At 46.8% G+C, this 15,609-nt stretch overlaps 1 protein-coding gene across 1 annotated transcript; it reads left to right on the forward strand.

Annotated features, from left to right (window-relative positions):
* Positions 1-11,918: 11,918 nt before the first annotated feature.
* LOC131202416 (protein SCO2 homolog, mitochondrial) lies at positions 11,919-15,316 on the forward strand. The gene is made up of 2 exons (XM_058191365.1): positions 11,919-11,966; positions 13,159-15,316. Exon 2 carries the CDS (start codon positions 13,170-13,172, stop codon positions 14,070-14,072), a length of 903 nt encoding a protein of 300 aa, XP_058047348.1. The 5' UTR covers positions 11,919-11,966; positions 13,159-13,169; the 3' UTR covers positions 14,073-15,316.
* Positions 15,317-15,609: the final 293 nt, after the last annotated feature.

The following is a 15,609-nucleotide window of genomic DNA, read 5'->3' on the forward strand; positions in this document are numbered from 1 at the left end:
ACACAAGCATCACACAAAAAGATTATATAATATATAAACATATATATGGGGAGAAACAAGGAAGTATAAGCATATATATATATAGGAAAAGAACAATAGGACAGGAACGGTAGGCACGTTTGTGCTCTTATGCACGTGTTCTCCTTGTGTTTGGCTGAATCCAAGGACTTTCCCACGTCACCCCTTTAATTTGGGACAGAATTAGACCCCCCCTCTCTGGATTTGTATAACTAGATGAAACCCCCCATCCTGGCTTCCTCTGCATGACGCACGAGGCCACCGAAGAACAAGCCAACCCCTGTAGGTTGCGTTAAAACAAGGTAGGGATATTTCTCACAGCTGATCAACAAGTTGTCTAAATCTAGCAGAGGTTTGGCTGGTGTGAGAGGCTCATCAGGGTCACTTCTCGGGTTTTAAACTCCTTTCACAGGCAGCAGCTCATCTTATTAATTTATATCTTCCATGTTAAAAATGTCCGATGTTTGATGTGGGTCCCTGGAGCCTCCAAAAGAGAGAGCACCACAAAGCAACCACAGAAAGTGCCACAAGCCAAAAGTTTCCTTCTTCCCTTTGGAAAGGAAACCAGGAAGGAGAAGAGGAGGAGACGGAAGAAGGAAGCAAATTCTATAAACAATCCGAGTCCAGATGGCTTGGATTATCAAAAGTAATTCATGGGAATTGCCACATCAAATGTATTCTCATCCCACATTGCAACATGTTTTACATAAACCCCCATGGCATTTATGTGCACATATTCCTTCCATGGAGAACCTGAATACTGCAAGAGTCAAAAAGAGGGCTGGGAAATATTTGCAGATCCCTCGCATCCTGGACATAAACTGTTTCAACTCCTACCCTCAAAACGACGCTATAGAGCACTGCACACCAGAACAACTAGACACAAGAACAGTTTTTTCCCGAAGGCCATCACTCTGCTAAACAAATAATTCCATCAATACTGTCAGACTATTTACTGAATCTACACTACTATTAATCGTTTCATAGTTCCCATCACCAATCTCTTTCCACTTATGACTGTATGACTATAACTTGTTGCTGGCAATCCTTATGATTTATATTGATATACTGACCATCATTTGTGTTGTAAATGTTGTACCTTGATGAAGGTGTCTTTTCTTTTATGTACACTGAGAGCATATGCACCAAGACAAATTCCTTGTGTGTCCAATCACACTTGGCCAATAAAAAATTCTCTTCTCTTCTCTTCTCTTCTCTTCTCTTCTCTTCTCTTCTCTTCTCTTCTCTTCTCTTCTCTTCTCTTCTCTTCTCTTCTCTTCTCTTATCTTATCTTATCTAGTCTAGTCTATATATACACACAGACACAGACACAAATGTACAACCCTAGTCCCAAAGCAGGATTAAAACTCATTGTCTCCTAATGATTGAACCAAGGTCACCCATCTGGCTTTCATACCAAAGGAAGGACTAGAACTCACCGATGAAAACCTCTTTATTTATGTAGCTGAGAGAGGACGGGCGCCTCACCTGAAGAGGAAAGAGGTGGGAAGTTGCTTTATATATACAGTTCAAACATATTGTGTTTGGAATGAATTCTTTCATTGGCTAATATCATTTTTATAATATAATATAATGTAATGTAATAATTTAATTTCTATACCGCCCTTCTCCCGAAGGACTCAGGGCAGTTCACAGCCAGATAAAAAACCAACAATAAATAGATACAATACAAATAAAAACACTAATAAAAACTTATTAAATTTGGCCCCTAAGTTAAAATATATTAAACCATAAAACCCCATTTAAAATTACGAATAATAATACTAATTCTATGCCAGTCCTGCGTGGAAGAATAAATACGTCTTCAGCTCGCAGCAGAAGGTCGGGAGATCAGGAAGTTGACAAAGTCCTGGGGGAAGCTCGTTCCAGAGGGTAGGGGCCCCCACAGAGAAGGCCCTCCCCTTGGGGGCCGCCAGCCGACATTGTTTGGCTGACAGCACCCTGAGGAGGCCCTCCCTATGAGAGCGCACGGGTCGGTGGGAGGCAAACGGTGGCAGGAGGAGATCCCGTAAATAGACCGGTCCTAGACCTCTGTGATGTAACTCACATCCTCAATAACATTAGTATGCAGCGTGTAGCATTCCATAGCATCCCATACTATTCTTTGTTGATCTTCTTAATGGTTAGATTCAGGAGGTGTGTTCCCCACATTCTAATGAGTTATTAAAGTTCAGGTCAATGTACGATAAAAGGAGAATATTTGTCCTTGACAAGTTTGAATCAGTTCCTATCCGACTCTGCATTCCTCACAGAGAGCTTCTTGGTCACTTCAAAGACACCTTAATCTACTAGGAACATTAATCAAGGAAACTTCTAGTGACTGAAAAGATTAATCCCAGAGCCCCCACCTTCCTGCTGGTGCCCTCATAGGTCTCTGGGGCTCTCTTGGTTGCCTTCTGGGAGACAATAAACTCTTCTGAACACATCCGAGTGTTTGTCTTTTGTCGAGAACGGGACTGGTGTGGGGTTGGGCTCCCCAGGCACTTTCATAGAGTTCTTGATCCCCTGCTTTGGCTGGGGAATCCTGAGGGATCCAAACAGCCCCTGGATCCTGTTTGGGGTCATCTCCGCTTTTGTGAACTTGCAATAATTAGGGAAGGACACATCATCATTTTGGGTTGCCTGTCAGTAATCCATCATGTTGTACAAGAGACTCTTAGTAGCTCAAGGTTGAACTGTCCAGCCCAGCCTCTGCTCAGTGCAGCAATCCAAAGGAAAGAAACCCAGATATGTGGCTGATTATAGCCCCCCCCCCCTTGGGGGCATCCAGACAAGGGGAGCCCCCCCTGCACCTCCTCTGTGTCTTAGGGCTGCTGTAGAGAGGTTGATTTTCTGAGCGAGATTTCTCTAACTTTCCTTCAGGACCTGCAGGGACAAATAGCTCCCAGCATCCTTCCCATGGGGGGCTTTGCTCTGTTCCCACAATAGGCCAAGACCTCAACCCGGGTTAAGAAAAGGGAAGGGCCGCTTGGTTCACACAATGCTGAATGAGTGGCTGGGTTTTCAAGAAAAGCTGAACCACGAACCGTCCAATTTTTTTTAAAATTTGCATTTATATCCCGCCCTTCTCCGAAGACTCAGGGCGGCTTACACTATGTCAAGCAATAGTCTTCATCCATTTGTATATTATATACAAAGTCAACTTTTATTGCCCCCAACAATCTGGGTCCTCATTTTACCTACCTTATAAAGGATGGGAGGCTGAGTCAATCTTGGGCCTGGTGGGACTAGAACCTGCAGTAATTGCAAGCAGCTGCTGTTAATAACAGACTGTCTTAGCAGTCTGAGCCACACAGAATTTGTTTTAATGTAGATTTGTCTGTAAAATTACCTCAATCCAATCATGAAGAGCAGTTACCGGAACTGGGCATGGCTAGTCTAGAGAGAAGAAGGGGTGACAGGATAGCAGCCTTCCAATGTTTGGGGGAGGGGGGCTGCCCCAAAGAGGAATGGGTTAATTTATTTTCCAAAGCCCCTGAAGGCAGGACAAGAAGCAATGGATGGAAACCAACCAAGGAGAGAAGCAACCTTGAATTAAAAAGAAACTTCCTAACAGTGAGGACAATTAACCAGTGGAACAGCTTGCCACCAGAAGTTGTGGGTGCTTTCAAGAGACTGGACAGCCATCTATCAAAAATGGTATCCTGCTTGTCCCTAGCCCTTGTTGGATTAGATGACCTACAAGGTCCCTTCCTATTCTATTCTATTCTATTCTATTCTATTCTATTCTATTCTATTCTATTCTATTCCATTCCATTCCATTCCATTCCCTATCTTTTCTTTTCTCTTTTCTTTTCTTTTCTTTTTTCTTTTCTTTTCTTTTCCTTTCTTTTCTAATCTATTCATTATTTTATTATTTTTTTCTATCACCCATTTAATTTTGGACTGAGTGAAACCCCACCACCACCTTTCTGGATTTGTGCAGCTGCAGCAAGCTGAAACCCACCATCTTGGCTTCCTCTGCATGACACACTAAGCCACAGAATAATTAAGTATTGTGGGTTGCGTTAAAAAGAGGTAGGGATAATTCTCAGGGCTGATCAACCCGTTGTTTGAATCTAGCAGAAGTTTGGCTGGTGTGAGAGGCTCAGCAAGGTCATTTCTCGGGTTTTAAACTCCTTTCACAGGCAGCAGCCTCAAGAAAAGAGAGCACCACAAAGCAATTGGCACAAAGTGTCAGAAGGCCAAAGTTTCCTTCTTCCCTTTGGAAAAGAAAACAGGAAGAAAAGGAGAAGGAACAAGGAAGCGAATGATTTAACCTGAGGCTGGATTGGTTCGGTCCTCAAATGATGTTTGTTGGAAGTATTCCCTCAAAGCTTTGCTCAATCCAATTGCAAAATGTTTTATATAAACCCACATTATATTTGTGCACTCGCGTACGCGCGTGCATCCATGCACACAAACACACACACATACACACACACACACACACGCAGGTTTACAGTCCTGTACCTGCCGACACAGGAACATTTTATTTCTGCTTCCCCAATTTCTCTACCCCGAAGTGATGGAACAGATCAAGACATGGACAATTTCAGCTGAAGCCACTTTGGTATGTGGGACCAACTCTTCTTTTGTTTGTTTGTTTGTTTTTATTTTTGTCACAACAGAATACACAAATTGTTATAGATAAAACAACATATTTTGAAGAAAATATACATATATGTATAAAAATATGCATCAACTATATCAATTTGATATGATGAAGGGAACAATAGGACAGGAACGGGAGGCACTTTTGTGCTCTTCTGCACGCCCCTTATAGTCCTCTCAGGAATGGGGTGAGGTCAATAGCGGACAGTTTTTGGTTGAAGATTTTGGGATTTTGAGTAGAGACTATGGAGTCAGGTAATGAGTTCCAAGCGTTAACAACTCTGTTACAGAAGTCATATTTTCTGCAATCAAGTTTGAAGCGGTTGACATTTAGCTTGAATCTATTTTTTGCTCTTGTAATATTGCGATTGAAGCTGAAGTAGTCTTTTATAGGAAGGATATTGCAATAGATGATTTTGTGTGTTAAACACAGGTCATGTCGAAGTCGACGGAGTTGTAAGTTTTCTAATCCCAGGATTTCAAGTCTGTTGGTATAAGGTATTTTGTTGTTTTCGGAGGAGTGAAGAACTCTTCTAGTAAAATATTTCTGGACTCTTTCTATTGTATTTATGTCAGAGATGTGGTATGGGTTCCAGACGGATGAGCTGTATTCAAGAATAGGTCTGGCAAATGTTTTGTATGCTCTAGTTAGTAGTGTAGAGTTTTTAGAAAAGAAGCTGCGTAAAATTAGGTTTACAACTCTTAGGGCTTTTTTCGCTATGTAGTTGCAGTGAGCTTTGGCACTAAGGTCATTAGATATGAGAACTCCAAGATCTTTGACAGGGTGGGGGTCATCAGTTAGGTAATGTCCATCAAGTTTGTACTTGATATTAGGGTTCTTTTTTCCAATATGTAAGACTGAGCATTTGCTGGTTGAGATTTGGAGTTGCCAAGTTTTAGACCAATCGGAAATTAAGTCGAGGTCTTCTTGAAGGGTAGAAGTATTATTGGTGGTATTAAATAGTTTGACATCATCAGCAAAGAGAACACAATAACTTGAGATGAGGTCGCAGAGATCATTTATGTATAGTATGAAGAGTGTTGGTCCAAGAACACTACCTTGGGGAACGCCACTTTTGACAGGAACAGGATTAGATATAGCGTTGCCAATTTTGACCACTTGTTGTCTGTTTGACAGGAAGGCATTTATCCAATGTTTATCCAATGTTTATCCAATTTATCCAATTTATCCAATGTTTGTTTGTTTGATTCTCAAGATAGCACTTGACTCAAGATAGTGAAAATGTTTAATACACCTTCCTCCTCCTCTTTTCCCTACAACAACAACAACCCTGTGAGGTGGATTGTGCTGAGTCACTGGCCCAAAGTCACCCGATCAGTTTTCATGCCTGAAATGGGACTAGAACTCATTGTCTCCTGGTGATTAGCTCAAAAACACCAAATCAGTTTTCATGTCTGAAACTAGAACTCACGTCTCTTGGTGTTTGGCCCAAGTCACCCAGCTAATTTCACATGCTTAGGACGGGAAACTAAAACTCCCAGTCTCCTGGTTTCTAGCCACGTACTTGGTTCTCCCTATCCACCCCTAACTGAAGGGAGGACGGGGAGGAAGAAGAGGGGGAGAAGGACGATGGGGTCCTTGGTGCTCTCTGAGCTCGGTGGTCTTGCTTGTCCACATTTCCTCAAGAGCCAAGTGGGGAGAGGAACCCACCAACCCTCGAATGGGCAAACCGAGGCAAAATTGTTGGGACTCCTCTATTTCTGCCTTCCCCGTCTGATCCCTCTTGGTAGTTCTGAGCACAGCTGTTGAACCCGCATATTGGCTCTGCTGTGCACCCAACGGAGTCCATGGACGGACAGGCGGATGGATTTGACTGACTGGTTCAGGAATCAAAGGCTACGAGTGGTGCTTGCTATTTCCATGTCCTTTCTTTTTTTTTTAAAAAAAAGGAAATAAACTGTTACTACCCCCAGCTAAGCCTTTAATAACCATAAAGCCACAAAGACCTTCCGGCTAAATGGCAAAGTGTAAGGCGAGGACAAGAATTGGCCTTAAGGGGTTGCCTTCATTTAGACTAGAATAACAGTGCTGAAATGGACCTTGTTGTTGTTGTTAGTTGCGAAGTCGTGTCCGACCCATCGCGACCCCATGGACAACGTTCCTCCAGGCCTTCCTGTCCTTACCATCCTCTGGAGTCCATTTAAACTCATGCCTACTGCTTCAGTGACTCCATCCAGCCACCTCGTTCTCTGTCGTCCCCTTCTTCTTTTGCCCTCCATCGTTCCCAGCATTAGGCTCTTCTCCAGTGAGTCCTTCTTTCTCATTAGGTGGCCAAAGTATTTCAGTTTCATCTTCAGGATCTGGCCTTCTAAAGAGCAGTCAGGGTTGATCTCCTCTAGGACTGACCAGTTGGATCGGCTTGCAGTCCAAGGGACTCGCAGGAGTCTTCTCCAGCACCAGAGTTCAAAGGCCTCGATTCTTTGGCGCTCAACCTTTCTTATGGTCCAACTTCACAGCCATACATTGCAACTGGGAAAACCAGAGCCTTGACTATACACACTTTTGTTGGCAGGGTGATGTCTCTGCTTTTTAGTACGCTGTCTAGATTTCCTCCCCAGGAGCGAGCGTCTTTTAATTTCTTGGCTGCAGTCCCCATCTGTGGTGATCTGGGAGCCCAGGAAAATAAAATCTGTCACTACCTCCATTTCTTCCCCATCTATCTGCCAGGAATTGAGAAGGCCGGATGCCATGATTTTAGTTTTCTTAATGTTGAGTTTCAAGCCAACTTTTGCAGTCTCCTCATTCACCCTCCTTCACCAGAAATGGACCTTAGAGGTCTTCTAGTCCAACCCCTTGCTCAAGCAGGAGACCCTATACAATTCCAGACAAATGGTTGTCCAATCTCTTCTTGAAAACCTCAAGTGATGGAGCACCCACAACTTCTGGTGGCAAGTCATTCCACTGATTAATTGTCCTCACTGTTAGAAAGTTTCTCCTTAGTTCTCAGTTGCTTCTCTTCTTGATTACTTTCCATCCGTTGCTTCTTATCCTGCCTTCAGTTGCTTTGGAGAATAGCTTGACTCCCTCTTCTTTGTGGCAGACCCTCAAATATTGGAAGGCTGCTATCATGTCATCCCTGGTCCTTCTTTTCATCAAACTAGACATCCCCAATTCCAGCAACCGTTTTAGCCTCCAGTCCCCTCATCATCTTGGTTGCTCTTCTCTGCACTTTTTCTAGAGTCTCAACATATATATATATTTGTTTTCTGAGGTTTTCGCGGGTGTTTGTTTGTAGGTCTTTGGTTATTCGGGTTTTCTCCTGCGTAAAATTGGAAGTGTCTTGGCGACGTTTCGACGAAGTCTCATTCGTCATCTTCAGGCTTCAGCTTCGTGCTTCTGGGAGCAATGTGTGATTGCAGCTGTTTCTTCCTTTTTAACTGCTAGTGGGGGTTTGAACTGATTGGGTGGGAGCTTGGCTGTGCTCTGATTGGATGGGGTTTTTTTTGTGCTCTGATTGACTGGGGGTGTGTCCTGTTTGGGTGGGGGCTTGGTTGTGCTCAGATTAATCTGAATTGCAGGGGTATTTGAGCTGGTGAGTTGCATTGCTGTTGTTTAGCTTCATGTTTGTGGTTGTGCTACATCTTCATAGAGGGTGTCTGTCTGCTGTATGTATGGATTGGAGGGGTTTGAAATGGTTAATGTTGCAGCTGCGGTCTGGCTTCTGGTCCTTGGTCGTGCTTCCTGATCAGTGTGGGTTTGGGTCTGCTTTCTGGGTGGATGTTTGGTGGTGACATCCTGTGTGGACCTCGTGAGTGTGGGTCTGGTGTCATTCCTCATGTTAGGGACTCGTTTGTCAATAAGGGCGGGTTTCCAAATGGCTGGTAGGCGGGAGGTATCATCTCGTTTGTTCATGCTGTGTGGGCGTTTTTCTATCTCGATGGCTTCTCTGATTATTCTGTTGTTAAAGTCAACCCCGATGACGCTAACAAAATCAGACTCGAAATCACCAACATCCTCTGCAGCAGCAAGCCACCCAAAAGCAACTTACCCAAAGAGGAACAGACAGCACTACTTAACCTGAAAAAAGACACCAGCATAATAATCCTACCAGCAGACAAGGGCAACGCCACGGTGGTTATGAACACATCTGACTACCAAACCAAATTAACCAACCTACTCCAAGAGCCTGCATACAAGCCCCTAAAAACAGACCCCACCACCTACCTAGAAAAAACCACTAGATCCAAAATAAAAGCCTCCCCCATCAGCGAAGAAATCCAACAAAGAATCATTCCCAGAGAGAAATCATCCAGATGCCCTAAGCTCTATGGCCTCCCAAGATACACAAAGAAGGAACCCCACCCAGACCCATAGTCAGCTCCATAGGCTCACCTCTACAAAACCTAGCCAAATTTCTCGCCAAACAACTACAGCCCTATGCAGAATCCATCGCCTCACATGTAAAAAACTCATTCCAGTTCATAGAGATCATAAAAAAACAAAACTTATAGCCCAGCGACCTACTCGTGAGCTTTGATGTCATATCCCTCTTCACCCAAGTGCCAATCAAAGAAACCTTGACAGCTATCCAAAACAAATATAACTCCCCCAAGCACATCCTAGATCTGACCAACCACTGCCTATCCAACACATACTTCATCTATAATGGACAAAAATATAAACAAATAGAAGGAGCACCCATGGAATCACCCCTCTCACCTGTCATTGCCAATCTCTACATGGAACACTTTGAAACCCAAGCTCTAGAAAAATCTGATCACAAACCCAAACTCTGGCTCACATACGTAGACGACACCTTCATAATCTGGCCACACGGGAAAGAAAAACTTGACAACTTCCTCACTCACCTCAATAGCCTACACCCCAAAATACAGTTCACCATGGAAACAGAAGTTAACAACCAACTTCCCTTCCTAGATGTCTTAGTCTACAGGAAACCCAATGGCTCCCTAGGACACACCATCTACCAGAAGAAAACACACACAAACAGCTATCTGCACACACTCTCACACCACCACCCAGCATAGATCAACTCCGTAGCCAAGACACTCATCTCTAGAACAAAATGCTTAGCTGACGAACAACACCTAAAACCGAACTACACTCTCACAAATGTACTAACATCCAATGGATTCCAGAGAAATAAGATTACCAAACTAATCCAAAAAGAACCCCCCACTAAAATCCAAGACAGAGAACAAGAAAACGGCACAGCCCTCCTCCCATATATAAAAGGCACCACAGACAGAATCAGCAAGATCCTCCACAAACACAACATTAAGACAGCATTCTGCACAAACCAAAAAATATCCACCACCCTAAGAAACCCCAAAGACAAAATTGAGTTAGAAAATCAAGGAGTACAAGAAATCCCATGCACCGCCTGCCCCACCAACAGAAGAATAAGTGCACGCATTGAAGAACACAAGAACTCAGTCAAAAAAGAGGAACCAACTTCTTCCCTGGTCCAACACTTTAAAGTCACAGGACATGATATTGACTTTAAAAAGACCAGAACTATCGCCAAAACTGAACACTTTAACAACAGAATAATCAGAGAAGCCATCGAGATAGAAAAATGCCCACACAGCATGAACAAACGAGATGATACCTCCCGCCTACCAGCCATTTGGAAACCCGCCCTTATTGACAAACGAGTCCCTAACACGAGGAATGACACCAGACCCACACTCACGAGGTCCACACAGGATGTCACCACCACACATCCACCCAGAAAGCAGACCCAAACCCACAATGATCAGGAAGCACGACCAAGGACCAGAAGCCAGACCGCAGCTGCAACATTAGCCATTTCAAACCCCTCCAATCCATACATACAGCAGACAGACACTCTCTATGAAGATGTAGCACAACCACAAACACGAAGCCAAACAACAGCAATGCAACTCACCAGCTCAAATACCCCTGCAATTCAGATTAATCTGAGCACAACCAAGCCCCCACCCAAACAGGACACACCCCCAGCCAATCAGAGCACAAAAAAACCCCCATCCAATCAGAGCACAGCCAAGCTCCCACCCAATCAGTTCAAACCCCCACTAGCAGTTAAAAAGGAAGAAACAGCTGCAATCACACATTGCTCCCAGAAGCACGAAGCTGAAGCCTGAAGATGACGAATGAGACTTCGTCGAAATGTCGCCAAGACACTTCCAATTTTACGCGGGAGAAAACCCGAATAACCAAAGACCTACATATATATATATATATATAATATTCATGCTTATGCTTATATATACTGTTGTGACAAATAAAATAAATAAATAAATAAGATTTTTCCTGGGGTGGGTGTGGATGGGGGGAGGGGAGGAGAATAAGGACTGAAGTCTGGCAGGTAACTCTCTCCCCCATTTGTTTTCCAGGAGAGGACCCTTGCAGGCCGGATGGGCTCAGGATCCCCCCCCCTCGCATTTAAAACAAAGAGCAGCTTCGTCCAAGCCTTTGCAATCACTCCGGATGGAAAAGCTGCTCCTGGACTCCGCAATTTCGGCTCCCCCGAAGTTCACACGACTGTCCTTATCCCTGGTCTTGGGGGCATATCAAACCCCCCACGACCCCTCCCCAACTGTCTCCCCGACACCCGGAAAAACTCCCGTCTTCTGCATGCCTGCAAAAGAGCCCCTGCGCCCTTGAGGGTTTAGTGCAGGGTCTCCAACCTTGGCAACATTAAGCCTCTGTGGCTCAGACTTGTAAGACAGTCTATTATTAACAGCAGCTGCTTGCAATTACTGCAGGTTCTAGTCCCACCAGGCCCGAGGTTGACTCAGCCTTCCATCCTTTATAAGGTCGGTAAAATGAGGACCCAGATTGTTGAGGGGGCAATAAGTTGACTTTGTAAATATACAAATAGAATGAGACTATTGCCTTACACACTGTAAGCCGCCCTGAGTCTTCGGAGAAGGGCGGGATAGAAATGCAAATTAAAAAAAACTTCAACTCCCAGGATTCCCCAGCCAGCTTTGCTGGAGCCCCCTGGTCCAGGGGCAATGCCATCCTGAATTTGAGGGGGGGGCTCCCCAAAGCCCTGGCTCCGAGGAGGTCGTGGCGCGCCCCCCCCCCGAGGCCCCCACCGCCCCGATGCAAAAAAGGGGGAGCGCTTTCTCTTTAGCCGAGGCTGCCCCCCCCCCGCAGCCCCGCCATCCCCCCCCAAAAAAGCCGGTTCCGCGGATCGCCTGGCTTGCGCGCTGCGATGGGGCGCCCCCTGCCGGCCTCTTTGCGAGCCGCGGAAAGGAGGGGGAGGAGGAGCGGCGGCGGCGGCAGAGTCGGCGCGCATGCGCAAGGAGGAGCGATTCTGCCCGGGGATCCCGGCATCTGGGAGCTGCGCGACACGGAAGTGAGTGAGCGGGCAAACGCGTGTCTAGAGCGTGGCGGGGGGAGGGGAGCCCCCCCCTCCCCGCATGTTTGGAATCCTGGGCTGCAATAAGTCACGCCTCGCATGCGAGCGGGCCGGGGAGGATGGGAGAGGGAGTGCAAGGCTGGAGGTAGTGGTGGGGGGGAGTCCAGGGGTCCCTGTGCATGCAAACAGCCGGGGATGGGGGTCTGCAAAGGGGGTGGGTGTCACAGGATCGGGGCAGGGAAGTGGGGCTGCCGGGGGTCCTCCTCCCCCTCCCGGTGGCAACTTCCAAGAAGGGTCCGACCAGCAGGAGCTCCAACCTGTGGATCCCCTTAATTGGGGGGGGGGGGCTTTGGGGCGTGGCGGGGCTGCAGGGACCCCCCTCTTTCCCCTCCCACCAGCAGGCCGGGGATTAAGAAGCAGTTCCTGGGTTCAGCCCGACGACCCCCAAGGAGAGCAGATTTGGGATGGGAGGGTGGTCTGGCAAGCAAATCTGAATAGCATCCCCCTAAAACTAGCGAGGTTCCCCTTGAGCCCCTCAGTTGGGGCTGGTGCTCCTTTGCCCTTCCAAGGTTAGGAAAGTCCTGCAAAGGTTTGGCACCAGGTTTCTCAAGCTGGGCTGCTTGAAAGATGGGTGGACTTCAACTCCCAGAATTCCCCTTCAGGCCCATTCCCCCTCCCCGCAGCAGGGGGAATTCTGGGAGTTGAAGTCGCCTTCAAGCAGCCCAGGTTGAGAAAGCCTGGACTTTCCCCTCTCAATCAATCAATCAATCAGGATAGAGCTGGAAGAAACCTTGGAGGTCTTCTAGTCCAGGGGTCTCCAACCTTGGCAACTTTAAGCCTGGAGGACTTCAACTCCCAGCTTTGCTGGCTGGGGAATTCTGGGAGTTGAAGTCCTCCAGGCTTAAAGTTGCCAAGGTTGGAGACCCCTGTTGTAATCCAACCCCCTGCTCAAGCAGGAGACCCTGTACCACTCAATACAAGTGTCTGTCAAGTCTCTTCTTAAAGACCTCCGGCGTTGGAGCCCGCACAACGTCTGGTGGCAAGCCATTCCGCTGGTTAATTGTCCTCACCGTTAGGAAGTTTCTCCTTCATTCCAGCTTGCAATTGCGAAGGGAAAAGCAGCATTTTTGTGATAGGCAAATGCAAACCGAATCCTCCCTCCAGTAATTCGGGCATTTTGTCTTTCCAGCTCTTCGAGGGATGTTTCAGCGCTGGGCCAGGCTGAGGCCTTGGCGGCTGGGAGCCTGCTCCGCCCTCTGGGGGAGGAGCCCAGCTGGCAATCCCCGCCCACCGTCCCGCTGTCTAAGTCCTCTTGCTGTTTCTGGCCGCAACCCAGCCTGGCGGTCGTCTCCGTTCTGGAGGGTGGACGACTTCTGCCTTTCGGTTCCCACTGGCCAGCCTGCTTTGACCTTCTGGAGACCCTCCTCCCAAGGCTCCTCTAAGGCCCCCCGGCCGGAGCCCCACTATCCTCTGAGGACCCGTCTGCTGGTGGTCTCCATCATTACCCTTCAGCTGGTGCTGGCGTGGCTGTATTTCCGGTCGGAGAAGGAGAAACAGGCGAAGCAGAAACGCATTGAGGAGTTGAGGAAAGTGGCGGTCGGGCAAGGCAACTTCCAGCTGGTGGACCACACCGGGCGTCCTTGCTCCAAGGAGGACCTCAAAGGCAGCTGGATCCTTCTCTACTTCGGCTTTACTCACTGCCCGGATATCTGTCCGGAAGAGCTGGAGAAGATGAGTCGAGTGGTGAACATGTTGGACGCCGACCCCAAACTGCCCCGTCTCCAGCCCATCTTCATCACCGTGGACCCCGAGCGGGATACGGTGGAGGCCGTGGCCAAGTACGTGAAGGAGTTCCATCCGCGGCTGCGGGGACTGACCGGCACACCGGAACAGGTGCGGGAGGCTGGACGGTCTTACCGCGTCTACTATAGCACCGGCCCCAAAGACGAGGACAACGATTATCTGGTAGACCACACGGTCATCTTGTACCTGGTCAGCCCGGATGGGCTGTTCTTAGACTACTACAACCGGTACAAGACGGACGTGAAGGTAGCGGAGAGCATCCGGGGACACATGGCCACTTACAAGACCCTCCTCGCCTGAGGAGCAAACTGGCGGATGGGAAGGGTTTAGTTTGGGATGCTCTCAGCCCGAGGCCCAGCCTTGCGAGAAGACAGGCCGTGGGTTGTGCGCGTGTGTATTTTGGCACACCTGTGTGCTGTTTTGGAGTGGCAGGGATTGTTGCGGTAACAATAATCACGCTCTGAAACGGTGTTTTGTATCATCTGTATGTTATCGACCTGTGTTTCCCTTTTTAAAAAAATTTGCATCCAGGCAGTGTTTGTAGAACACCGCTAGTCCTTGAGTTACGACCGCAGTTGTGCCCATTTAGTCTGCGGCTAAGTGAGACGCTTGTTCAGTGAGTTTTGCCCAGTTTTACCACCTTTCTTGTCACGGTTGTTAAGTGAATCACTGCAGTTCTTATAGTCGCAGGGTTGTGAAGTGGATCCAGCTTCCCCCCCCCCCATCCCCCCCTTGACTTCGCTCATCAGAAAGTTGCAAAATGAGATTGCGTGACACTGCAGCCGTCATAAATACAAGTCGGTTGATCACATGACTGCGGAGATACTGCAGCGGTTGTAAGTGTGAAAAACGGCGGTCATAAGTCACTTTTTTCAGGGGTATAACTTTGAACGGTCGCTAAACAAACTGTTGGAAGTACAGGAAGTCTTTGCATTCCGACCAACTGAAAAAGGGGATTCGGGACCTGGATTGGAGGGTCTGGAGGGGGTCACGGGCCTGAATTTTGGGCATGTGGCAACACAGGTATCCTGTGCTTTACGAGGTGATGTGGAAAACTTTGGCCAAACTGTTCCCATAGTGAACCATTGGGTTCGCCTGAGGACTGCTGCAAAATAGGTCATAAAATCATGTGACTGACCCATTTTACGACCGGGGACCACAGTCATATGTTGAAGAGTACCTGAACTCGCATTTTCTCTTCTGTTCAATCGTATCAGAAGCTGCCTGCGGTTTAGGTTCACATGACGTCCCTTCTTTTTCACTCCCTTCCTCACTTTTCCATATTTTTTTCCCTTTGTATTTTATACTCTGATAAACTAATAAAAAATTAAATGACAAAAAGAAAAGAAAAAGGAGGTGGGATGCCAGGTGCTGCCCTGTTCTACAGTCGTCGCCAGAATTGTGGAAACCTTTTGGGAAAAGTGTATTTTGAAGTTTGATGGCTAATAACACCACTTTTTTCTTTTTTTGGAGTTTCAAGAGAATCCTATTCCACTGCTGGAATGGCCTGGAAATAGCCCAGACCTTCGCCCAATGGAAAACATATGGAGCTGGGGGGAGGGGGGGAAAAAGGGGGTTGAAATTTTTTGTAAAAACTTTTTCAAATAAAAAAAAGAAAATCTATGGAGCCGACTAAAGAAACTGGTTACTCAGAACAAGCGACCCAGCAATAAAACCCAGTTAATAGAAGCCATCATTCAATTTTGGTTTCACATGATATCAGCTGCAGAAGTTAGAGACTCGGTTCATTCCATGGGAAGACGATGTAAGGCTGTAATTCATGCTAAAGGTTACCCAACTAAGGATTAATTGACATGGGGATCATTTTTGTATATCT

This window comes from Ahaetulla prasina, chromosome 7 (assembly GCF_028640845.1).
Source record: "Ahaetulla prasina isolate Xishuangbanna chromosome 7, ASM2864084v1, whole genome shotgun sequence".
In the NCBI taxonomy this organism is placed as follows: domain Eukaryota; kingdom Metazoa; phylum Chordata; class Lepidosauria; order Squamata; family Colubridae; genus Ahaetulla; species Ahaetulla prasina.